At 48.8% G+C, this 24,659-nt stretch overlaps 2 protein-coding genes across 4 annotated transcripts in view; one reads left to right on the top strand and one right to left on the bottom strand.

Moving 5' to 3' along the window:
• Nucleotides 1-24,659, bottom strand: part of LOC139109826 (GATA zinc finger domain-containing protein 14) — a 290,995-nt gene that overhangs the window by 147,855 nt on the left and 118,481 nt on the right. The window lies entirely within an intron of this gene.
• On the top strand, nt 9,226-23,587 carry LOC139109851 (GATA-binding factor C-like). Of its 2 annotated transcripts, none has more exons than XM_070669233.1 (4): nt 9,226-9,413; nt 19,351-19,540; nt 19,872-20,074; nt 20,541-23,587. In XM_070669233.1, the coding sequence occupies exons 2-4, from the start codon at nt 19,369-19,371 to the stop codon at nt 20,565-20,567; spliced, it is 402 nt and encodes a 133-aa protein (XP_070525334.1). In that variant the 5' UTR covers nt 9,226-9,413; nt 19,351-19,368; the 3' UTR covers nt 20,568-23,587. The 2 variants fall into 2 exon arrangements, with proteins under 2 accessions (XP_070525334.1, XP_070525335.1); XM_070669234.1 differs by having other exon boundaries at nt 9,227-9,413; nt 19,375-19,540.

The raw sequence follows: 24,659 nt of genomic DNA, 5'->3' as shown, positions 1-24,659 counted from the left end.
TGACGTAACCCCGGCGCGCGCGATATTATTAAATCTATCTGTGTCACGCGGCGGCCATTATATTCGCGAACAATTTAAGCCGCCGTTTCTTTGGGCTCGTCGGGCGCACCGCCGGCGCTATTAGAAAGGCAGAGTCAATCGGCGGAATGGCGTGGCCCCGGCTACGTCATGGCGTGTGCACGGTGAAAATCGCTTGCCTCCGTCGATCTCCGTGGCCGCGCGTTCTCTATGTGGATGGAAGATGAGTGAAAGGTTGGTTACCCGACCAAGGTCTGTTCAATGTCTCGTTTCAGCTTCTCCGGAATAGCGAGCGAGCGAGCGAGCGAGCGCGTAAGATATTTCTGCGTTGTTTAATAAGGCGACGGCCGCCCGCGCTTTGTCGATGATAATCGTAACGATAGTATCGGCGCGATAACAACATCGCGATAGAAATCTGAAACTCGCTCAGGTCCGGTAATTTATCACGGATCGTTGCTGGACGAGGCTGCGGGGCGGGAAGGGAGGGAAGAGAGAGACCGGCTTAATGAAAAGCTCTCGCGTTTTAAGCGCGCGAGAGGAGAGAACAATGCGATCCGAAGGCGCTGTGGTCAGAACGGGACCAACGGGCGGAGATTTTTTTTTCAGCGGCACGCCGTCACGCGCGGCCGTGATATTTCTAAATTAATATCGATGCTCGCACGACGAGCGTTATATGTCAAATATAATTTTTACCGATGCCGACATTGGCGAAGCCGTTTATTTTAATAGCTCGGGGCGGCGTAATTATCCACCGAGGAGAGACAACTCCGCATTAACTGCATAACAGCAAACCAATTATAATAATGTATTTTCCTCGATGAATATCGTCGGTGCCCGCGCCGTGCCCGTTTGTCGCCGAGCGCAGTATCGTCTCGCAAAGCGCGAAATCTGTAGCGTCGTGTAATAAATTTTTTTTTTTTTTTTTTTAAATATATTTCAAATCGACGGATAGTATCCCGGACGTCGGTCTTCGTTGCTTTTCGCGGAGATACGATTTTCGACCGCGACACGATGACCCGAGACGGTTCCCGGGACCGTGCCGGGTGACACGGACGTGCATTATTTGTGCCAGGGTGCTTATTAACCGGCACGTCGATCACGTACGTGTACGTATATACACGGCCGCGCGCGTGTACACCTAACACAGGCTGTTTATCATATAGATTGGCTACCATACTTCGTAGTAGCGACGCGGCGGTAATGGCTAGGCTCTCTCGTTCTCCCGTGGCTCTACCTCCTCCTTCGATCCTCTCTCCAGCCACCGCCGTCTCCTGCCTTACGTTGTATCGATACCGCGAGATCGAGCCGCGCGATGCACTTCGTAGAAACGCGTGCACAGCCTCCCAATCCCACTGGCGTGGGACACGGCCGGCACGAACACGCGCGTGACCTCGTTCCCCGCGCCGGCGATTCGTTCATTATGAATATTTCAGAGGATGATAAATCGACGGAGTAGCGCACGTAGACGGAGGGATCTGTTTCCGTAATAATAACGATTGCGTAAGCCTTCGAGCGGGTCCTGCGAGCGGCAGGACCTGTCCGGCCGTGTTTTTTTTTCCTTTCAAAGCGCGTTTAACGTCGAGATAAAAAGACGGATTTTTTTTTTTTTTTTTTTTTAATTATTTAATCGCGCGCACATTAAACGCTTATGAAATCATGAAATATAGAATTATGCGCGGTAAACGGCAATCCCATTATTCGACTGACAATCCGGCGATTAATTAGGTAATTACGCGAGCACGTTGCCGCACTCGCGCGGACGGTAAAGTCAAGTTAGATGGACTTAATGTATGCGCGCGACACGCACGGAGCGTGTACGGCCTTTCCACGATTCTTGGAACGTAGCAGTGTAACGTTCCACGGAGGTGCGTGTATCCTTGAGACTTCGATAAACGGATGATTTCGCGGGGGAAATATGTAATCGCGGGTGGCGAGTCGGAGAAAAGTTCGCGAGACATCGGATACGCGCCGTGATAGGCGCACAATCGTTTAATCGTTTCATGCGTTAATGCGAGAGCACGGTACGTGGAGTAAACCGGCGCGCGACCTTACTTTCCACATTTCTCATTGGCGCCGTATTCTCGGGTCTCTAACGAGACGCAAGAAGCACTCGCTTCGCCAGCAATCTCTCTCTCTCTCTCTCTCGAAAAAAAATAAAAAAAAAATAAAGTGTTTCTGAAAAGTGATAGCCGGGAGAGATTCGACGTCCTAGCTTCGCGCGCGTGTTAATGGATTCGCAAAGTCCGAGGCGGGCCTCGTCTGAATAGCAGGAAGATTGAGAACGTTGTCGGGGGGAAGGAAGACGGGGTAAGTTAATGGGCTTAGTTGCGGCCGTGGAAATATATATCGATCCTCGAAACTGGAGCAGCCACATCCTATTAGCCGGAGCTATTGTACCGCCGACTTATAGTAATAATAGTTTTATCATAAATGCGACTTGTGTAATCCGCGACGTAATGTTTCTCCGTGCTTCATTTATCATCGTTAAGTAATTTCTGTGAACGACCGGTGGAACGACTCGAGGCACCACATCCGTGATGCACTTTTTGCACGGACCCGAGCATTGTTCGTACCCCACCCTAGATCATCGAGAAAGAGAAAGAGACAGAGAGGAGAACGGAAGAGTAGAAGAAGAAAAAAAAAGGAAAAAAAAACGTATAAAGAACAGGGGTAGAGATAGGTAAAGGGAAAGGGTAGCGATGCTGAAAGAGGCGGTGAGGGAGGAGAAGGGCGAGGGGGAATAGGGCCGTGTGTGCACGCTGCCGTGCGCACCAAGAACAGCCGGAACGCGAGCTAGTGTTAGGAATGTGGTACCACTACTTGTCACAGTCACAAGCGCGCACGCCGCGCGCAGTACCGTCGGTGCATTATATTATGCGCTTGCCGAGCGCACGCCGTTGCATGCAGCAGCCCCGCGCAGGCTGCGGCGAACGCGCGAGCGAGTAGCCCAAGTATAGGTACACCGCGCGACGTGCCGCGTATTTATTCGTATTACACACGCCTCGGGGTGCGCGCTTCCCCGAGAGAGCTTGAGATATCGCCGGTTACCGTCGAGACGTGGACTGTTTTCTTTTACTTACTCAATCTCTTTCTCTCTTTCTCTCTCTTTCTGTCTTTCAAGCCACGCCACGTCCACGTGCTGGGCGAAAACGCCCGGGAGAAAGAGAGAGACACAGAGGCCACGCGATTTCGCAATCTTCGGCTGGCCCTCTCGAGCCGGTTCCACGTGGTCGACAAAATCGGTCGCGGTCGCGCGCGAACGCGCATAACAGAGAACTGTACGGTGATACGGAATCCAAGGCGCGACTGTTTTTTTTTCTTTTTTAATTTTTTTTTTTTTGTCTGAATTCTTTTCGAATGCTAATGCGGGCAAAGTTAAGCGCGCGCTCTCTTTCGCGCCGGGAAGTAATTTTTCCGAAAGTAGGAAAAAGAACACGACGGAGAAGTGATCTCGCTGCTCTTTTGTCGTCTCTCTCTCTTTCTCTCTTCCCATCGGTATCAGTCATTCTCGCTTCCTATTATTTATTCCGCCCTATCATTGGCAGACCGTTGCCGCTGCTACTACTCTGCACGAGCAATTTGTATCCCGAGAACAATGTTTGTAGCCGAGCGTGTATCGGCTCGCTCTGCCCGCCCCCGCTCCCTGCCGCTTCTAGTCACGATTTAGTCAAGGATACACAAGAGATCGTTATCGAGGCTACGCTCGTAAAACGATAGTCTCTGCCGCGCAATGCGGACCTGCGCGCACGGAAAAGTGTCAGCCGCCGATTTCGCCGTTGATCCCTGAACGGTAGGATCCCTGGCGTTCCCTTTCGAAACCCAGGAGGAGAGAGAGGGGCCTCTCCTTCGCTCCGGCGGTCTCAAAATAACCGAGAGGTACCCGTGGAAAATTCGCTCCGCGATTTATACATCAGTCCCAGCCACCTCCGTTGCTCGCTCCGACGAAACTTTAGCCGCCGCGATAACCGAACTAAGTTACAGCCATCTGGACTCGCGTAAGCGAGAGAAGGCTCACTTCTCTATCGATCGCGCGATCTAATCGGGGTATGAATGAATTATGGCGATTCGCGCGCGACGAAACCGGTATGCCGACCGGGACGATTTCTCAAAATTAATTGTCAGCGGCGCGCTATCGATCGGTGGCGGCGGCGACATCGAGCGGAGCAATAATTATTGTCAAAACGCCGAGCAATCTCGGACTTGCGGCGCATGCGACAGGTCGATCCCTGCCGACTCCGTTACGCAGATCAGCTTCCCCGAAAGCGATCGCGCGGGCAACGAAGACATCATCGGGGATATATCGTTAATCACCTAATGACTGATCACCTAATTCGATTGTTATTTCCATTTCGTAGATAGCCCCGGGGAAAGCGATTATGTTAACGTCAAGGCACTTGATACCGCGTCGATATTTATATTATATTTCCAGCCGGCGACGCAACAGTCGAAGTGAAATTAATTATCGTCCTCGGTCAGGCGTGCTGAAAATTATTCGTTAAAGACGAACATTCGTGCGCGCTTTGTTCCCTCGTCACCGGGACGTTAAGACAGTTCCGTTTCGATTGAAATATATATCGGGTCGGAATTCTTACGGCGGGGTCTTCAAATGGTTTCGTCCTAGGCAGCGTATAGCATTATTAGGATTATCTGGAGCCTCGATCATTAATCAGTATATCGAGTTAATTAATAATGTATAATGGCTTGGCCGAGCAAGACAGATGCCGCGATCTCACGCGATTATGTTGGTATTGATATCGGTAGCTACATTCTCTTTTCTCTTTCTCCTCAGCCCCGGCCAACCCTTTTTCATCTCGTTTTCATCTCTCCTTACAGGATTAGCGCATTAAGGATTATCGTGATAAGCGGACGTAACAGCGTTTGCTGTCGTGCCGTCTCTAGCTTCTCGTCGTGGCGCCGGTATTTTTGCTTTTTCTTTTCTTTTTTTAATTTTTTTTTTTACAGAAACGTTACTTCGTTTGAAAAGAAGCGTCTCAAAGACGTCTTGTTTAAAACGTCTTTAAGACTTAATCAAAAGGCGACCTGCACAATCATCTTCAACACTTTCTGAAAAGGCATCTAAGCATTATTTTGCATAATTTTCTCGGACAGAGAGCGGTGCGTCTTGAAAGCGCTTCAAAGATGCGGAACGTAAATGCGTTTTCAAGAGTGTAAAGAAAAAAAAAACCCCCCCAGAATGTTATTTCTTGCATTTCTTTTGCAAAAATTTGCCGATTGCTTAGCTGTTTTATATTAACTTCTTTGCTTACGCGTCGAGAGACGAAAAGAGCATATTTAATCTCGGAGTTTAAAGCCGTCGAACGTGTGATCGAACTTGGCCGCGAGTTAACCGTCGGGCCGAACGTCGAAGCCGCTAATCCAGTTTTCAATTTCGAGAATGACGCGTTCCTCCGAGTCTTGCTCATTTGCTCGCCTCGAAGAAGGTACGAAGACCAAAGACAAAAAGAAAAAAAAGGAAAAAAATACGATTCGTCGAGAGACGATGAGGAAGAAACGTCTCTCTCCTTTTCCATCTTCTCCCGTCTCTCTCCTCTTCCCTTCGAGACGTTGAAATGAGTCGATGTACGACGTTGGGGTGGCAACGAGGGGGTGAAACAAAACGAATGCGGGAAACGCGAGGTCGAGAGAAGGAAGAAGGAAAAAAAAAGAAGAAAAAAAAAAAAAAATAGAAGAGCAGCGTGAAAGAGAAAGACTGACGACTGTAGATCCCGAAGCCGGTGGGAACTGAAAAGGGGGACCAGCGGGGGGAGTTGCGAGGGTAGCGGCCACGGGAAAAAGAAAGCAAGCAGAAGAGAGATAAAATAGGAATAAAGGGACGGGAGAAACGTAGATCGCCGCGAACTTCAGAAATGTCATATCCGTCAGTGTCCGGGGCTCTGCCTTCTGGAGGCAACCGGTTCCAAACGCGCGCCCGGCAGCGGATGATAAAGTATTGTCCGCCGCGAGAGTCGCCCGGATACGCGCGGGGGCAATTACCCGGGAGCCCTCGTCCTTCGCGGGATGTGCGCGGCGCGAGTTAAAATTAATTCGCCGTGGACATAGGTACAACTCTCTCTCTGGCGCGCGCGCGGGCCTCTCCCCCGATTCGAGAGATCGACGTCGACGTTACCCGCCGGCGAGAGGAGGCGATCGCGCCGTGAAAGCGAGAGAGCCTCCCGGCGTGGCATGGGACAGGACTTACCGTGGAGAAACGAATACTTTCAGGGATCTAATCGCCCAGCAATGCGTACACGGACCGGCGTGCCCGGCCGACCAGTCAGTCGCTCTCGCACGAGAAAACATTTGGACGCTCCGCCGACATCGAGTCAGCGATATTTCGAGATCGCGTATACCGGCAGAAATAATTTCCGTGTCGTAACAACCGACGGATTTCCAAGTTAAAAATAAGCCGAGTTCCCTCGGAGTTGAGCCCGTTGATGCCCGTTTAGAAATGGATTAAACAGCGCGCCGAGTAAAAACGCGATATCGCTTTCGACGGCGGTGCGCGAGGGATAAGGGGAGAAAAGCGCGCGCGAGAGCCGCGTACGCGCCTCCGTATTCCTCCACCTTCGTCGAGTTGTTCTCCATTTGCTAATGATCCCCTTGGACAGTCCGGGAACCCGCTCGGTCTGAAAACTCGTCCTCGTTTAATAACCATTAGGCGCGCGACGGTGATGGCCGGTAGGTGCCGGTCGGCGATTTTCGGATTGTCCCAACCCTCCCCCCCCCCTATCCCCCCGATCTCCGCCCGAAGGGGCGAGGGTGTCAAAGATCTAGAGCAGATAGCGGCGCCGGCTATATTGATGAGGTGGCTCTCCGCGTATTGATTCCAGGCCGGGAGGGTTTTCCCCGCAACGAGCGCGCCCCGCGGGCCCCTTTTGCTACGCGCAAGGGTTGATAAGATCCGCCAGATAAGGCATGATTACACACCGCGCCGTACCTACCTTCCCGCCTCGATCCCACCCCCGCGTCTCCTCCTCTCTCTCGTGCCTTCCGACCCTTCTGCTTGATTCTCGAGGTAAACAAGGGTCCTTTCTCGCGATGGACGTCGGGACAAAAATGGATCGAAGAACGATAGGTTTTAAACCCGCGGTGTGGTATAAATTGCACGGCGAAAGTAGTTGCCAATTAAAATCAAACTTCTTAAATAACATTGCGATATAAAAAAAAAAAATCTCTTCGGAAGACGTTACGTCTTGATGCAATCTGTCCACTTATCCCTAAATCTTTACAATGTTTTTTTTTTCTTCGATCTTTGCTACAATAAACTACGCACGCATCGATCGCCCCAGAAACTAAACTGCAAGCCCTCGTTCGCGCATCGATCCGCGAATTTGTCCCCGAAGTATCGATGGAACGCGAGACTGCGCTTGGAAAAAAAAGGGGCCTGAAAAGCGTTGCTCGAGAGGGAAAAAAAAAAGAAAAAAAGAAAAAAAAAATTGGAGACACTCGTTTGGTACTGTCTCAGAGTTCATTGTGTGACGCAATGTGCGGGCTGAAGGAGGGCAGTTTTGTACTCGGCACTGGAGACACGCGTGCTGTCCCTCTCGCTCAAAGAAATTTCAATAAGCTCGCTATTATACGGAGTCGCCGGCCGGGAGGATTCCCCTGTATTTTGTGCTTTTGCCGACAATGACGCAGGTACGCTTTCGCCCGACGGTGCCCTGCCTTCCCGAGTGCCGAGGGTGCAGTGTCATCTCAGGGGGGGTTAAGTGGTTTGTGAGTAGGGGGTGAACAGGGAGCGAAAGTGGAGGGTCAAAGGTGGGCGCCTTTCGTAAAAGAAACATCTTATGCGCGCCGTCACCGCCATTATCTTGGCACGCCGATCGGTTTTGTTAAATTATTCATCTTATCAGTCGCACCAGCTGAGTTTTAAACAATATATCGAGAGGGTGACACGGTTATCAACGTCGTCCATTAATTATCGTCCCGATCCGTTCTCCGCGTATAAATATTACACCACTACGCCCGAAGTAAACCCGCGGCGCGCAGTTTTCGGCAACAGTATCGTCTATTAACGGTTTAAGTGGCTCGACGGGAAGAGCCAGAAGGAAGAGAGACGAGGGTAGGAGTGAAAGGTGGATACGTGAACCAAGGATATCGGAGAAGAGGGCATTTTATAATACGGATCCGGCAGCGGGATACCCGGCTCCTGGTTCCCACTCGCACCGCGCGCACGAAAGTGCATTCGCGCGCCGCCGTCGGTTCGTGACGCGGGGAAATAAGCCGCGGTTAGTCCCCCGAGGGATAAAACGGATTCCGCTCTTTTTTTTTTTCTTTTTCGTTAAGTGTTTGCCTACCTACGTCCGTTCGACGAGGGTTATACAGGTGTACACGCCGGCCGATCGTTTTTCGAGGTTTTTCCATTCGCCGGGGAACGAGACGCTGCCCCGAGATAAGCCCTCTCTTCTCGCTATCGGCCGAAGAAGACCTTCTTTCTTTCAAGACACGTCGATCCAGCCGCGGCAGGCGGCCGAAAACTAGTCGGGAGGGATTTTCGAGGGGTTGATGTGTCACGCTAACCCGCGTCAAGCTCCGTGGCTTTTTGATTCCACGCCATAAGCCGACGGATCAAATATGCGTCCCTCCCGGCGTGGGAGTGGGACCTCTTTCGAAGTATTACGCACCGAAAGACGTGGGCTCGTTCCGTCGCGCGTCTTTTAATCCTTTCTCGCGTGGTGCGAGTCCGATCGCGATTTTCACGCATCGTGCGTTTCTCGGTTGCAATTTGTCCGAGGAGCAGCTTTAATAAATGATACTCACGTGCTACGCGCGTATAAAGAACGTCTATCGCTTTTTGTTTTTTTTTCTCTTTCTCTTTTACGTGCACTTATAAAAACTAACGTATTTATAATTTCTTTCTTTTTTTTTATGATTAGATTCATAGATAATATTAATTGCGGTAACGTTTCCTCGCCATTTTTCAAACAATATTCCGCAACATTTATTTATGCTAAATTAGAAAAATTAAGAAGACACTTTATCAATTTTATAAATGAACAGATCTAACCCCAGCAAAGAAAGTGAAAGGATCTTTATTGTATTCCTCATTATACCTATCGCAATTTAATTTTTTTTTAACGTTCTCTAATTAAAAAGAGAAGCAAACGTATGTCTGCATACAATTAACAGATAACGCGTTGCGTCTGACAAAGTAATTTAATGTTGCTTGGGTTAAATCTAGTCGGAGCGATCGCGCGACGATCCTCCGATAACGCCGGCGTGACGGGTGTGATATCTGTGTCTTCTCTTTTCCAAAACTGTCGCTGCAGAGTGCGGCGAGGCGGGCGGGCACCAGCTGCGCCAACTGCAAGACGGCGACTACGACTCTCTGGCGGAGGAACCAGGCCGGCGAGCCGGTATGCAACGCTTGCGGGCTCTACTACAAGTTGCACAACGTGAGTAGCACTCATTAATTTATTATCTCCGTCACCGCGCCGCGAAATTCGGCGCGTGACAGCCGGTATCCCAGAACCTCGCGCGCAAACATCTTTTTACGAGCCGGGTACGCGACGCGCTTTTTCTCGAATACATCGGCATGCCGAATAAAATTTATTCCACGGGGCCGATCCCGTCCCGGCTTTGCGGGCAACCAACAACAACGTTAATTAGCCAGTTAATCGAGACGGAGAGAAAGCCCGCTCCTGCCGGGCAGTCTGGGTTCTTCGATTAATTCCCGATACCTATCGCCGTCAACGCGAACAATCGCACCGCTGAACGATACCGTTTTCATCTTACGTAACTTAATCGGATGAAAATAAATTCGAGTGATTTTTCGCGCTCGGTAGCGCGTCTTGTTAACGACGCCGACAGACGAGACCGCGTTTACTCAGCGTTTAACTGACGTAGAAGAGGAAATCTTTCTCTTTCCTTCCCTGTAATGTTATTCCCGTCGGAAGCAATCGCGCGGGTGGCCGTTTGCAAACACACAAACCTACGAACGCCACGCACACAAGCGCGCTCCCCTTCGAGACAATGAAGGCACCGCCGCGCAGAGGGGGGCACCGCCGTGTTGTACCAACAATTAGGATGCTTTCTGGTTTGCCGGACGTGGTCCTTACACACGTACGTAAGCCGCTTGGAAGGGGGTGGAGCGTGCTCAACGGCGTGTGACACCGGAAGCGCCGGAAGCGAGCGCCACGGCACCGAAGGGGGACACGATAAAACGTCATCGGGACACGGAGGAGACCTAACGCGAGAATAAAGTGTCGCCGTTTTTCTTCTTTTATTTTTTTCCGATTTTTTTTTCTTTTTTCTAATTTTTTTTTTTTTTTATTTTGTTACTCTTATCTCGTCGGAGACGATATTTCACCCTGCGACGCAACGGCTAAGCCGCTCGCTGTTGTTGCCGGTGGACTTCCGCGAGACGGAAATCTCGAAGATGACCGAGAAGGCGTGTGGGCGACGACCTTAATAAGCGAGACACGCGTCGCGACGGTTTCTAGCTGAGGAATTTCGCGAAGTTAACGAGTTCACGAGATAAAGCCCGCGCGCGCTCGCCATTCCTCGCATGCCGTTGCTTTTCGGGTAAATGGACCTATTTAATTTATATTACGCCGCGAAGTATTACCGGAGAAAACGGTGCGTGCAGTTTCAACGTTTTTCAGCCCCCGCTGGTCGGTCGGCAGTTAATTACGCGGTAAAAAGAGAATTCCGGCTTAGGTCATGCCCGTTCCTCACTATTTACACAACCCCGCCATTAATCAATCGGTAAAGAAATAGAGATACGTTATTAACGTAATAATTCACGGTCGCCTCCAAGTTCCCGGAATGGAACTCTCGGACAAACGACGGCCGGGGGGGCATTATCGCGACGAGATCGGGCGGCGCGATAAAACCGGGGCGGATGGGGAAAAAAGAAGCTGCGTAAATTCGGACGGGCGATTTGCTCGGCGATGGACCCGCACAGTGCACCGGCTTGTTTCCGCGTCAGGGTGGCGGGCAAGGGGGAGGGCTGGTAAGACAGAAAGCCCCACTGTGACGGGGGCAAACGTGACGAATGTCCGTGGCGGGTAAGGCCCGCTCGCGCGGAGAAATCGCGAGCCAATTAGCGCGCGTTGCAAATGAATCCTCTTTCACCCGTTCTTCCATCCTTTCCCTTTTCCCCCCCGCGTCCCGCCGGGGGCTCTCTTTCTCCCTCGGCCTTATCGCGATTAGCTTTAGGAGAGATTGCGCCGGTTGGAAATCAAGATACACGGATCCCTCCGCGACGGGAGGAGAGAGAGAGACTCGTGAACGCACCGTTTTCTTGCCTCTTCTCGGAGAGCGCGGATCTCTATACTTGTCCCGGGCATATATCCGTCGCCCACATGCGTAAGAAAGTGAAAACCTGCCCGTGCCGAATTTCAGAAATAGAAGCGTATTCGCGTAATCGCCAGCGGGGCCGCAGCTTCAGTCGGTTACGTACGTACTTCGCGTTTAACGAGGAGACGCGCTGGGAAAATTAATTTAAATAAAAATTGCCGAGTGTGCGAAAGCGCGATGAGTATGTTTTTTATTCGCGCGAGAAAGATGTGTTCGCGAAATTCATTTTATTATTTATGCTGCAATCTTTTAATTCTTTCTCTTACCCGCTCTTTTTTTTTGTTTCTTTTTTTGTTCGGCCGATTTTTGTATACCTGTACCGTTTTTAGATCTCATGTGCCACGTTCCCTGTAAAACTGTTCGCCTTGCCGCGCGTATATAAACGCGTTTTGTATAATACTTGTTACTCCGAGGCCGCATTAATGTACGATGGGATTTAATGGCGTACTTCCGGCATCCCGAATGCATGCCTGCGGGAAACGGAGCGGCCGATCGCAAGGAGGCGAGCGTATAGCGGCGTATTCGCCTCGCGGAAATGAGAAGTCTCTTTTGCTGAGCAGCGACCGATTTCAATCGGGGTCCCTTCCCACGGCCAACGATCCGATTGTTCCGCACTTCGGAAGAAACATTTGCCGTTTCCCAAATACGCCCGCTTCCGCTTCCTCGGCGACGATCCCCGCGAAGAGGGGAAGGAGAGAAATTTGTTTTCCGTCTCGTAGGAAACCGAGCGATGGAGAGTGGATGATTGCATAAAAAGAAAAGAAACGCGAGTCCGTAATGGATACTTAATACACATCGAAGAGAATTTTTCTTGTAACGGATACGGTCGCGACAACGAGATTTTTTTTTCAAAAGCCGACAAAAGGAGGAGCCCCACCCGGAATAGGGGGTCGAGGACGCAACGCGGCGCGCTTTCTTTCGACGAGGAACGGAGGCAAAAGGTCGTCCCCCGGAGCCGCCGTCGAAGCCAGGCGACGCTCGTCGCCGTCGCGTCGCCGGTCCCGTAGAATGAAAAGCCGAACCGCGGTAAACGATGTATCGAGTTACCATTGTCATCGACTCTCGATGCCTATTGTCGTGTTCTCCGCCGTAGAATCTAACTCCCCGTTCTTCTTTTCTGCTTCTTTCCGTTCGCGAAACGACCGCGCCGCCGCGCCTTCCCGAAAAATCACAGCCTTGTATCTTTTTTACCCGAAAAATTTTTTTTTTTAATGATTGCTCGTCGCTTCAGAGATCCAGATCTTTGCGCGAAACAATACATCGATGGGAAACGTTCCAAACGATGGCTCGGCGGGATTCTACAAGTCTCTCCGCTTTTCTTTTTTATTAATCTTTTTCTTATATTAACTTTTGTTATTTTTTTTTTTTATTTTTTTTATTTATTCCCCGTGGCATTTGTACAACGTTCGCGCGGATTCCTCGCGCGTCAGTCGAGCGTACCCACTCGCGTGTGACTCCATGACACGTGCACACACGCATGCAGATAGCCGCAGCCCGCGATGCCGAGCGGTCGGAATAGGCGACTGTCACCGTTGACGTTAAGCCGACACATTACAGTCTTAGCGCCGGGGCCCCGTGTCCGAATCTTTTCTTCTTCCACGGCTCGGAGAATGCGAGGGAAGAGAAAACGGTACGCCCGAGCGAGGAAGACGGGCTTCTCGAAATAGTCGATGCCGAGACGCACTTTCGACAATCGGGACTGCGTATACGCGGCGATTCAATGGTCTCTTAAGATAATCTCACAGATCTCGTGCTAATCGACTGTCCAGGGTTCCCAGTGAACGATCAAAGGCACGCAAATGTATTCCCCTGCACCCTTTCCTCTCGATGCTTGTAAGACGATTTTCTGAACGTGTATCCTTATGACGTAAGGATACACTTCGCGTTTTACGCGTGCACGTTGTTCCCGCCACGTTTTCCTTCGTTAAACCTCCACCGTCGGTATATTAAGATACGTTAGTTCTGATTAGCCGGCGAATTATCTCGGAATTATTGCTAATTGCCAGCCGTGGAAGTTTAACGTTCAATTAACGGGCGAGGAGCCTCGATCGCGGGGATTTTTGCCGAGTGATATTTATCGCGAGAGTCGTTTCCGGAGTTCCGGCCTTCGATAAGGGAAGACCGCGACGAATCAATCATTTCGGTGGCAGACGTATCTCTTCTTCTCGCGCTCGCGCCATCAACCACGGGCTCTCCCTTTTCCCCGTTACGGTCTCTTCTCGCCGCCGGGTCCCTCTCGCGAGATCTACCCGACAGGTCGTGGCGGGGGCGAAGGAAGGTGGAGAAGAAACGGGATTGGGTGGAGAACGACAGATCTGGCGTCGTTAAGATAGAGCGGACCGATAGCGCTCCATGGCTAAACTCGAACACGCACACGCGACTCGGCGGCTCGTCGCTCGAAAATACATGGATTATTCGTGCTCAAACACCCGGAGCTACCGAGTGCTCGGGAATATGGTAATCGTCGCCCGAAACCAACCTCACGCGACAGGCATGGTTATGCAGGGTCAGCAAGGTCACGCTCGACTTTTGTTACTAGACAGAATTCCTCGCGTTTAGTTCCTGAGCTAGGCTCGCGCGGATAATATTTCATTACATCGACGAGTACAAGTTCCATCAAAAGGATTTATAGAAAAAAAAAAATTATTTGTTTCTTTATACTTTGTTACGCTGAGAAAATAATCCAACGGTGCGTTCTGTTGATTCTCTCATGACGCGGTGAAGCGTTATTATTGCGACTCTGGCATGGCGAAGTAAATCAGGTCTGACAAAAGCGACCTAACTTCGCGATTAAATCTCTGCCGGAGAAAGTCTCCGATGTAAAACGTCTTCCGCGGCTATTTTCGTGGCACCGCTCGTAAACAAAGGCACCGGATGCCGATCCGGGGATACTCATTAATTCTACAAGGTTGCCCGATAAAAATTCGGGGCCCCTCCCCGCACCGACAAAGTAACGCGGGGAATACGGGCCCCCTCGGACTTGCTTTCAATAACAAAGTCAGCTGTAATCCAAGATGCTGCTAGAGGGAGCGCGGCCATCACGCGAGTGGACCTCCTTGATCGGAGGGGACGTACCTGGGGAATCCTCTCGGGCCAGCGCGCCCCGAGGCTCGGGGACTCAGAGTCCGAGGCGCTGAACTTCTAGTATTACACAGACTGCACGGATTAGCTCGCGACAAACAACGTGTTTTGCGTGCCTTCGGTTTCCGAGAAAGCCGGGGACGAAGATGGGAACTCGCGATCGGACTCGCTTCATCGATGCCTCAACATTGTTCGGGTCGGATCGCGCTTGTAAATCGCTTTGTTTCGCTAAAAGTGTGACAAGGCCTAACGCCGAGGAGTCTTCTCTTAACGGTAATTAAAAAAAAAAAAAAAAAAAAAAAAATAGGTACGAGATACGGAATAGAAAAGATCAAAAGATCCGAATGTGAAATTAATATTTCTGCGAATGCGAGCTTTTATCTTTCTCTTTTACGGTTCTTAAATTGCAGTCGCGTATTCGTGAACGAAATAATCGTCGCATTCCCACCAATCGACTGTGACGAGGGACGTAGGGTGTCTTATATGAGGGTTCGTCGCGAGCATAACAAGTGGTACCCGGGACTTCGAAGTAATTCGGACTTCTGCGTAATTCGGTTTTACAACTTCCCCTCGATTCGTTTATCGACTGGAAGGACATGTTCTCGCGGAGTTTTAACCTTCGGACGTGTGTTACGCCTGCGAAATGCGGAATTAGCATGGCGCATAACGACAGTAAACTGTTCTCTAAAAGAATGTACTCTCTTTTTCTTTTTCTTTTTTTTTTTTTTTTTTACTTTCAAGTTTACATAAAATCTTACAACTCTCGGCAATTCCTGTCGTCGTTGAATCGTCAAAATTCAACCAGATGTCTCGAAAAAGGGAAATAGACAAGGGTCTAACAAAATGTCTCAATGTCTTTTTTTTTTTTTTTTTTTTTTTTTTTTTTTTTTCGCCGAAGTTTCCAAGCGTAACGATCCCGAGGTTTCTTTTTCGAGACAACTGGAGGCAGACAAAATACAGCGGTCCTAAAATTATTTCTCTTATCGGTCAATCACAGTGCCACATATTTATATATATATACACATATGTTCCATCCGCGGTGCATACGCGGGCGTGTACATCGAGCGTGACGCATACATACGCGGCGCGCAACAGCGACCGGCGGAGATCGAGATCTGTATCGGAAAAGACAAGGTGCCTCTGTTCTACGTGAGGATTCCCCGGTCGTCCTCCAGTCATCTTCTTCTTCTTCACCTTCGCAGATACGAGCCGTGAAGTATAGGTCTTCGTCCTGTTCCACTGCCTCCTCGTTCTCTTCATAAGCAACAATGGAAATTCCTCCTCGGCGCGTTTATGTTATACGAGAAGATTAAATCTTTGCGTTCGCGCGAGGTCCGCCATTATCTAGCTTTAATTACGCGACTCCGTCGTGGAAAATCTTAAATTACTCGTCGGATTGTCCGCTCGTCTGGGTTTTCACGAACGTGGGGGCTAAGAGATTCTTCCTCTCTCCCTCGGCACGTAAGTTCGTAAATATCCCCGGGCTTGTAACTCTGTTAAGACCGATAACGAGTTATATCGCGTCATTAACGTCGGTTAACGTTAAGATTGTATCTTCCATCAAACGGACGCTACACGAAACAGCCGTAATTATTGCCCCGGGCTCGTCGGATTTTATTATTATTCATGCCGTTGTCACACGCCGCCGCGCCGTGTAAAAAAAAAGAAATCGCGCCGCGGCGCTTGTGATTCGTGCCGACGAAGATTTTAACGCGTATCGATAAGAAGCGTCGGTCGATCGGTGGAAAAGGAAAAGAACTGCTTTTTCGGCAACTAGATCTTTCGTGATTTTCCATTTATTTCGCTCCCCCTCATTCGTCCGCGAACTGCGATGCAATTTCGTATGCGGCCCGCGGTGCAGTTTGCATCGTGTGCGATCACATCAATCTGCATACGAATCCCCGGGGTCTTTCTTTTACATCTTCCACTTATCTCGTCCTTAGTTTTCGCCTCTTTTCTCTTTTTTTCTCCTCTCGGTTTTTTTTATTTTATTTTATTTTTAATTTTTTTTATTTTTACCCGCGTTTGTCCTTTTCCGCCAATTTGATACGTCTCTCTTTTATCTCCCCTTTTCTCTCCTCGTCTCTTTTGTTTGCACCTCGCACTTTCGGACACCCGCGAACTCTCACGAACCTCCGGTGGTTCCTATTAAACCCCGCTGGTATTGTATTCAAATTGGTTCGAGCTTTCGCGTCCTACCTTTACGTCCGCTCGTCTCTTGCGCCGGCCTCTCGGCCGCTCATCTGGTTCGCTTTGTCGCTCATTAAAAGACCCACTAACGGATAGCAATATTTCATACGGCTCGACGTATCGAAAGCAACGCAAAAATTGCAAGGTGCATTAATCTATCGTATACTAATTATAATCCTAAATTTATATCACTCTCATTTTTGAATGATCGGCAAAGCAAGACCACCAGAAATAATATTTCAACCAAAATTTGGAAAATAATATCGACATTTATCTTGCAAAAACAAAAAAAAATTACGGAGGAGTATTTCGTGTATGACTGTCACAAGAATTTTTTTTTTTTTTCTACACGTGCGTTAATCGACGCCGAGTGCGCAAAAAATAAAACGCTCTTCGCAAAAGGGCCGCCGCGTGCGCCGGCTTCGTCCTAAAGGAGCGAGAGAACGACCGTTAATTCGGCAAATTCGGCCAATTGCGTAATTCCGAAAAGAGTCGTTGACCGTCTGGACGAGGCGCCGGGTCGCGGGTGGCGCGAAAGACGGCCGGGGAATAATAAAAATGAAAAAAAGGAAGGAAAAAAAAAGAATCGCGTCGGGGGCTGTGCGGGGCACCCGCGGTCATCCGGGGAGGAGGGTAGGGCAGAAGAGAGAATGATGCGCCATACGCACACACTCTTATCATCGTCGCTCTCGCGCGTCCAGCGCAATACCGGGAACCTTCTCCCCCGAGTTGGCAGTTGTGTCACGTCGCGGCGACTACAAAGCACCGCGATTCCTCCGCCTATCCTCCCCCTTCCCCCGTGTCGGCCCGAGCCGATGCAAGCAACACACAACACTTGCATACCATACTTATTTCGTACTTAAGCACCGCACGGAACGCGCGTGCATCTCCGCACGCACACAGGCGCGCCGTACCGTCGTCATATACACGGTGAACCGATAAATTAACTCCTCTCTCCAACTGGCGTTTTCCGCTTTTCCGAGCTCGCGTATATTTCCCTACGGTTTATCCGCTGGTTTAATCCAGCGGGGCTTGAAATGTAAACCGAACTCTCGTGGTGCGATTTATTTCGTTGATTATCGCGAATCAGCGTTCGATTACGGGGTTTTTTTTATTTTGTTTTATTTATTTTGTTAATGCTTCTACTTGGTCATGTTTTTTTTAATTTGTCTTTTTTTTTGAGCACGGTTGAAAGGTGGTGATTTTCCTTTAGCGCGATCACCCTTTACATAAATAGATACAACGCAGGTTGTCTTTCGTGAATGCGTGCGTGCCGCGCGAATGCGCTTTCATGCCGATGAATGATGCATCGCGGACAACGCGCGAGTCTCCGTTAGCATCGGCGTGTAAATAATGGATTAATTAATAAAAGTGCACGAGGCCGCGTGCATGCCGGACTTCCTTCCCTTTTTTTTTCCCCCACATTCTCCGGGTTGTCATTATCCTTGTCGCGAGATAATTTCACATTGCAAACAGGAGCAGGCGCAACCCGCGACACAAAGCGTCATTCTCGCGCTTTCATAATTAATTAAAAAAAGAAAGAAAGAAAAAGGAAATAATAATGTGGATCTTGCTCATTATTAAACCGAATTCGAGCGTATCTAAAGAAGATCCGCTTATTTTTTTAACAAAATAATATCCTGTCATTAATTTCGATCGATTGTGAGATGGAGAGAAGCCGCGCCGAATTTTCTCGTACTCGTTTTCAATGGGAAACAATAAGCCCCGCGAACGAGGCGTGGCCACGCGAGATATGCAACGGTGACGCAGCGTCTCGCGAATTGCGCCGGAGGACTGTCGATTCGTTAATTGCACCAGCTTCCAGAGACTACCAGGAATCTGAGAGATCCCTTAATTGCGCGCTCGCGTCTGGGTAAGCCGGACGAGATTACGTCAGTGATGTGCGCCGCGGCCGATGCCTCGTCTCGCTTCCAGAATCAATTCCGAGATAACGGACGAACTCGCGTTGCTGCTATTAACCCCGCAGCTTTCGGACATTAAAAAGAAAAAAGAAAAAGAAAAAATAATCTAATTAGTTTCCGAGATCCAGTGGTTAAAAATTGAATTAAATCGTGGGAGTGGACGAGATCGCGCCCGGCTGACGGGTGGAGTTTGATTTTTGCGGAACGCCGGATGAGAATTGATTTCGTACACGGGAATCCGAATGGTACGTCGCGTCGGCGGAAAAATCCTAGATTGAAGTTTAGAATAAAGAAGAGTATTCCCCGCCGCCTGTCGAACGTGCAACACGGGATGATTTACGATCCCGCGTACGGAGAGAGCGCGCATCGCCGGCGAACGGCCGAGGAGAGAAAACGCATCGCGCGCGTTGCACTCGAATGAATAACATCTTTCAACGATATCGCGACGCTTCCTTCTTGTATCTCCGTTCTCTCTTTTCCGTTACGTCACCGCATTGTTCGCCTCGGTGGTTTTACGGTCCTTCCCTGGTCTTTTTCACGTCCTTCGTTACACATAAGGCTCTTTTATTCTCTTTCTTAAAATTGTCTCACGGAAATGTCGCGACGGCGCGATTGCATTACGCGTTGCGTCAATTTTTTTTTTTCTATTTTTTTCGTCGCGATTCAGCGCGCTCCAATTCGCTCGGGATTCAATTAACGGTCCCGCCCGCTGTCGCGGGAATAATAGATTTAATTTTTATAATTAAGCATCTCACGTGCGATTGTCACTGCGGGACAAATCGCGCTCTCCTTAGTATAAATTCTAAACTTAGCGAACTGTTGCCTACGACTGTTGCAGGTGAACCGGCCGCTGACGATGAAGAAGGAGGGCATCCAGACGAGAAACAGGAAGCTCTCGTCGAAAAGCAAGAAGAAGAAGGCCGGCGGCTGCCTAGGCCTCGGTGGAGTCATGGGCGACATGATCAAGGCCAGCGGACACCTTGATCTCGACAACAAGCCCTTCCACTCGGGATTCGGATCGCCGATGGGTAAGATTCTCTCTCTCTCTTTTTTTTCTTTTTTTATCCAAATTAATCGATTCGAGCGGTGTATGTTCACGGTTTAGAAAAACGCGCGCAAAAGGAGGAAAAAAATAATCTGTTTTCGTTTAAATACCGATGTAACTTTAAATAAGCGGCGGCGCAATTAGCGCGAAGACCCGGGCAACGGTCTCTTCTTCTTAGCGCGGTCGTATTTGCGAACTTACGGTATGCGGAACGAAAATGCATTCGCCGTGCTTGTCCGAGGGTCTCTTATGCGAGATTCATGCGCTCAGGGGGAGATTTTAAAGGGCGAACGCTCGCCGTTTATTCGTTGCAGGTACCTCGCAGCATCATCACACGATGCACCCGGCGATGCAGCATTACATGTATCACACGAGCGTCGGCGTTGCCGGAGGTCTTCATCAGGGATTTGCGCCACCGGCGCCGCCCCCCATCCACCCGCACTCGCACTCGCATTCCCATTCTCATCACATGACGAGTCTTCAGGGTCTGCAGCTGGCGGCCACGACGAACGCAATGGTAAGTGCACGATTGTTACCTTCATCGGCGGATCGGCCAAAGGCTTCGGGGGCCGATAATCGATCAGGATCTACCGCGTGGAACCCGACCTCCCCTTCGCGGGTCGTGATTCTCGAACCCAGCTACCTCTCGCGGTAGCGAGGTGATTTCTCTGCGTCATCTAGATCCGTAACTACTAAACGCGTTGCAATCTTATAATAAAGATTTTATTTTATTTTAATTTTTTTTATTTAATACGTAAATTGTATAAAAATTTGCTCTCATTTCGACGACGTCTTATTCTAATACGGTATTAAGTTTCGATCGTGGCCGCCAGTTTTTTCCTGCCCGTTCTCCGTTCACAAACTAGTAGTATTGTTAATATATATTAATTCGTGTCGGCGCGCGCGAAATACAGGAGTTTTCCTCGCTCGCAACGGGCAAGTAGAGCACCCTCAGGAGTTTGGTAATCTTTGTCTGGTTTCAGACCGGCTGGCGATCGGAGTACACATGAATCGCGAGCGACTAGCAGTTCAGGACGCAGCCCACCACTGTCTCGTTGTAAATGTAAAAAGAAAGGAACCGAAGAACAAGGGAGGAAAAAAAAGGATAAATTAAACACACACACACACATACACACACACCTATACAAAACCCGCTCCTCTTCTCTTTCTCGCACGCGGGCCACCTCGCCGAGGGGGCCACGATTGATCACCGGCGACACGAAAGATTCCCGAAACACGGAAAACCCGGGAAGTTCACGCCCTGTGCACGGCCGTAAGAGCGCCCTTCGGATTCTTTCAGGCTGCAAGCGCATGTAAATATGTAAAGTCTCATGTAGGGCCATCGAGCCCCGGCCCCAAGTACAAAGGAAAAAAAAATCAGCTATTGTATTGAGTCTTATATATGATATATAGCATGTAAATAAATATATAGATACAAAAATTTATATTATATGTGCGTGTGTGTGTGAGAGAGAGCGAGCGCGTGTGGGAGGAGCGGATGCGTATGTGTGCGTGTGAAGACGACCTGTTCTTAGGTGACTCCTCGGAGGATTCTGGGGCGAGCGATCGAGTGCCCGGAGCATCGCGCGCGGAACCACGACGCGCGGATCCCGCCCGAAGCACGCGACTCGCGCCCAAAATCGGCTCCGAGTGCGTAGAGTCGCGCGCGGAAGTCCGACGCGGTATCGTGCAATTTAAAGGAAAAAATATATTAAAGAAAAAAAAATGGAAAAAAAAAGAAAATGTTTATTAACGGGCGTTCGTAACTCGGTGCGGGATCGTTTGGACGTACCTCGGAGATCCTCGTCGGCGAGTTTCCGCGTGGGGGGTCGCTTTCGCGTGAGCCTCGTAAGATTCGCCGAAGCCGCGCGCTGTCGTTCGGTCGCAATTAAATGAAATGGTAATTAACAGTCTCGCAAACGTAATTTACGAAGCTCTCCCCGCTATATCCTATTACACGGACTCTTTCGAAAGAAGGGAACGTTCGAAACGTTCTCTCTTTTTTTCCCCCCGAGAGCGACTACCTTTTCACTATGTAGCAATCTAGATCGTTAAAAAATAAAAAATAAAATAAAAAATAAAAAAAAATTGATGTTTCTCCTTCCGGCGGCTTGAAAAAACATTTTTATTCGAGTAGGCGCGAGCCAGCAATAATCGAGGGATATTCGATCGTCCGGCGCAGTGCGCAGTATCTAGAGGAACGTTTTATGGTACAGCCAAGTCGCCCTTTTTAAAAGTGGAATCGATCGGACTTGACGATCGACCGAAATCCGATAATTTTTTTGGTTGCTTTTTTTGTTTCTTCTTTTTTTTTTTATAGGAATTGAAAACGCCTTTTTACGATATCCCGAGGTGAATTATATTTCGTGAATTAATATCGATAGTTTTCGAAATCGAGCCCTTTTATTTTATTTTTATTTTTATTTTTTTTTCCTCCCCTCTTTTAGAATATTCAAGTGTACCTCGCCTCTCTGTCTGTCCACTGTCGGCGTCCATTGGTCCAGCACCGTTCTGTGTGTCGTACCGGTTAGTGATAGTTTACATAAGTGTAATAAAAAAAAATAAAAAAGCGCATAGAATAAATTCGTAAATTATATACGAGGCATCCGACGATCGCGATCTACCGGCCCGGTTCGGCGCGTCGATGCGATCGCCGGATCGCACACGAGCGTTTAGCTTGATAATTTAGTCACGGCGGACACGAAGAATCCACATTTACATTTTACATGTACATTTACACGCGTACACCCACACGTACACACATACACACCGGACAGCGACAGTCAGCGCAAAAAAATAAAAAAAAATAAAAAAAAGAAGGAAAAAAACACACACGAGATACGCGACTAAAGGCAAGTGTAAATTTTGTATCTTCGAAATTGTGTATCGTTATTGTAATAATATAGTATATATATGCAAATGAAGAAAATAAAATATATGTATTATAAATATTATATTGGGACGCGCGCGGGCGGGTGACCGTCGCGCGCATTAAGTGATTGTGCATAATTAGCAACTAATTGCGCATCATAAGCAACCACGCATATAAATAGTCAACAGGATATAATTGAAGACTCATCGGCGAGTGAACGCGCGGCGCACGAGATGTCGTACACGGGAGGGGGGAGGGGGTGGAAATGAGACACGCCGGGTGTGATCATTAGCATTGTCATTATCGCGCTAACGGTCATCGTCGATTGACTGGTCCATCGGATTGATCCGCCACTCGCGAAAGACTCACTCGCTTGGGTTCCGAACACATTGTGATTTTTCGATTCTAGAGGTTTTACTATTCGCGTATGTTTTTTGCGACTAAATAGACGTACATAGATAAATACGAGAGGGTGAAAGGGTGGTAGAGAGGTGAGAAGAGAAGAAAGAAAGGGAGAGACGGTATACTTCGTGATTTCGGGAGGATGTCGCGCGATATTCTTTTCCTCCCGCCGCGAAGGACGTGAGACGAAGGTAAGGAGGGAAGGCCCCTTTGGGAATCTCCGCGAAAAGGGACAATGAGTGGCGGCAGATTTTCCAAAAAGAAAAAGACTGAGGGAACGGGAGCAAAAAAAAACGTCGATTGTCGATGGTCATTCTCGTGTGAGATCCTCGCGCGTCCAGAACGGAAAAAGAGGGCCGCGGAAGGAGGAGAGGGAAGGAAGCATCTATTAATAGTATTATTAGAAAGTAGCGTGTAGCCAGTGTAAAAATAAAAAAAATCCAAGTAAGAGCAAAAAAAAATATATATGTATATGATTTCTAAGTGAGGTCGATCGCATCCGCACAAACGCGCGAGGAAGAAGTTTAACGATGGGTGAAGGTTTTGAGGCATGCGACGAGACGGCGAGAGAGAGGTTTTTGAGGGAGGCTGGAGGAAAAAAAAAAAAAAAGAGGCAAAAGGTCGCCGGGCCGATTCTTTCGCAACACGCGGACGTACGGCGAGGATGTTTATTGGATGTAAAAAGTGACACATTGTAAGATACCATTGTAAAAAGAGGTTTTAACTTAAAATAAATTAAATGATAAATCACGCATACACACCGACCAATCTTTAACCGAATATTATGTGATTATAGATGTGCATATGTACAATGTATAACATTGCAATGTTCTCTCTCTTTCTCTCTCTCTCTTTCTCTTTCCATTTTTCTCTCCCAATTTTTTTTTCTTTTTTTTGCACTATCTCCTTTCCTTCCCGTCTCTATCTCTCGCCTTTGCTCCTTTTTATCTCCGCCCGCCTTTCTTTCGCGCCTAAAACCGTCCGTATTCTTCAATCCTGCCGCCTCGACTTAACACTCGACTTGAGTCCCGCAGATCCGGTTGCTTTTCTCTCGATCGCCGACATCGCCCGATAGTATCGTTTCAACCAGACGTCGCGAATTTTTTTTTCCTCGACAACGACGCGAGATCGACTATTCTTTAATAAACGCGCAACTGGATATTATACAATTATTAATGATTCCACTCTATCGGATACGTGTTTCCTTATCTTTCTTTCTCTCTCTCTCTCTCTTTCGTCGCGAGCCTGATGATGTTGTATCGTTATCTCGGACGGATGTCGCCGACACGCGGCTTCCACGAAATAAATTTCTTTTCGCTGCTCTAGGCTTTCGGACGAGAGGAAGGGTAAAAAAAAAAAAAACCAGAGGGTCTCTTAATCAATCACGCGTGCCGATAGTAATGTCGTTACGGAATTATTAATGATTTTATTTCGTCCACGTCGCGGCGCCGTAATGTGATTATCAGCGAGGACGAGGTTGTGGCGAGGCGAAATTCTTTCGGCGTTAACAAACAATGGCAGTGTCGTGTGATAAATCGCGCAATGACGATGTTTTACCCGCAGCCAGTCCGCGACTGGCGATCGAGTCGTATTGTCTAGCACGCCGACAATACGCGTAGATTGCAAAATTCTATTAACATCGTTAGCAAAACAAACGCGGGAGCGAGGATCGCGCGGGGGAGGTTTTTTTTTCTCTCTCTCTCTTTCTCTCTTTTACTAGTCGCACAATTAATCACGAGTGGTATTAAAGGCCTGTCAACGTTTCGCTTTGTTTCGAAGGCGATCCGCTCGCGGATGCATTTTACAAGCACGTTTTGCATATTTAAAT

The sequence above is a fragment of the Cardiocondyla obscurior genome, linkage group LG18 (genome assembly GCF_019399895.1).
Source record: "Cardiocondyla obscurior isolate alpha-2009 linkage group LG18, Cobs3.1, whole genome shotgun sequence".
Taxonomy (NCBI): Eukaryota; Metazoa; Arthropoda; class Insecta; order Hymenoptera; family Formicidae; genus Cardiocondyla; species Cardiocondyla obscurior.
The sequence above is the reverse complement of the archived record's forward strand: the minus strand, read 5'-3'. Positions and strand labels throughout refer to the sequence as shown.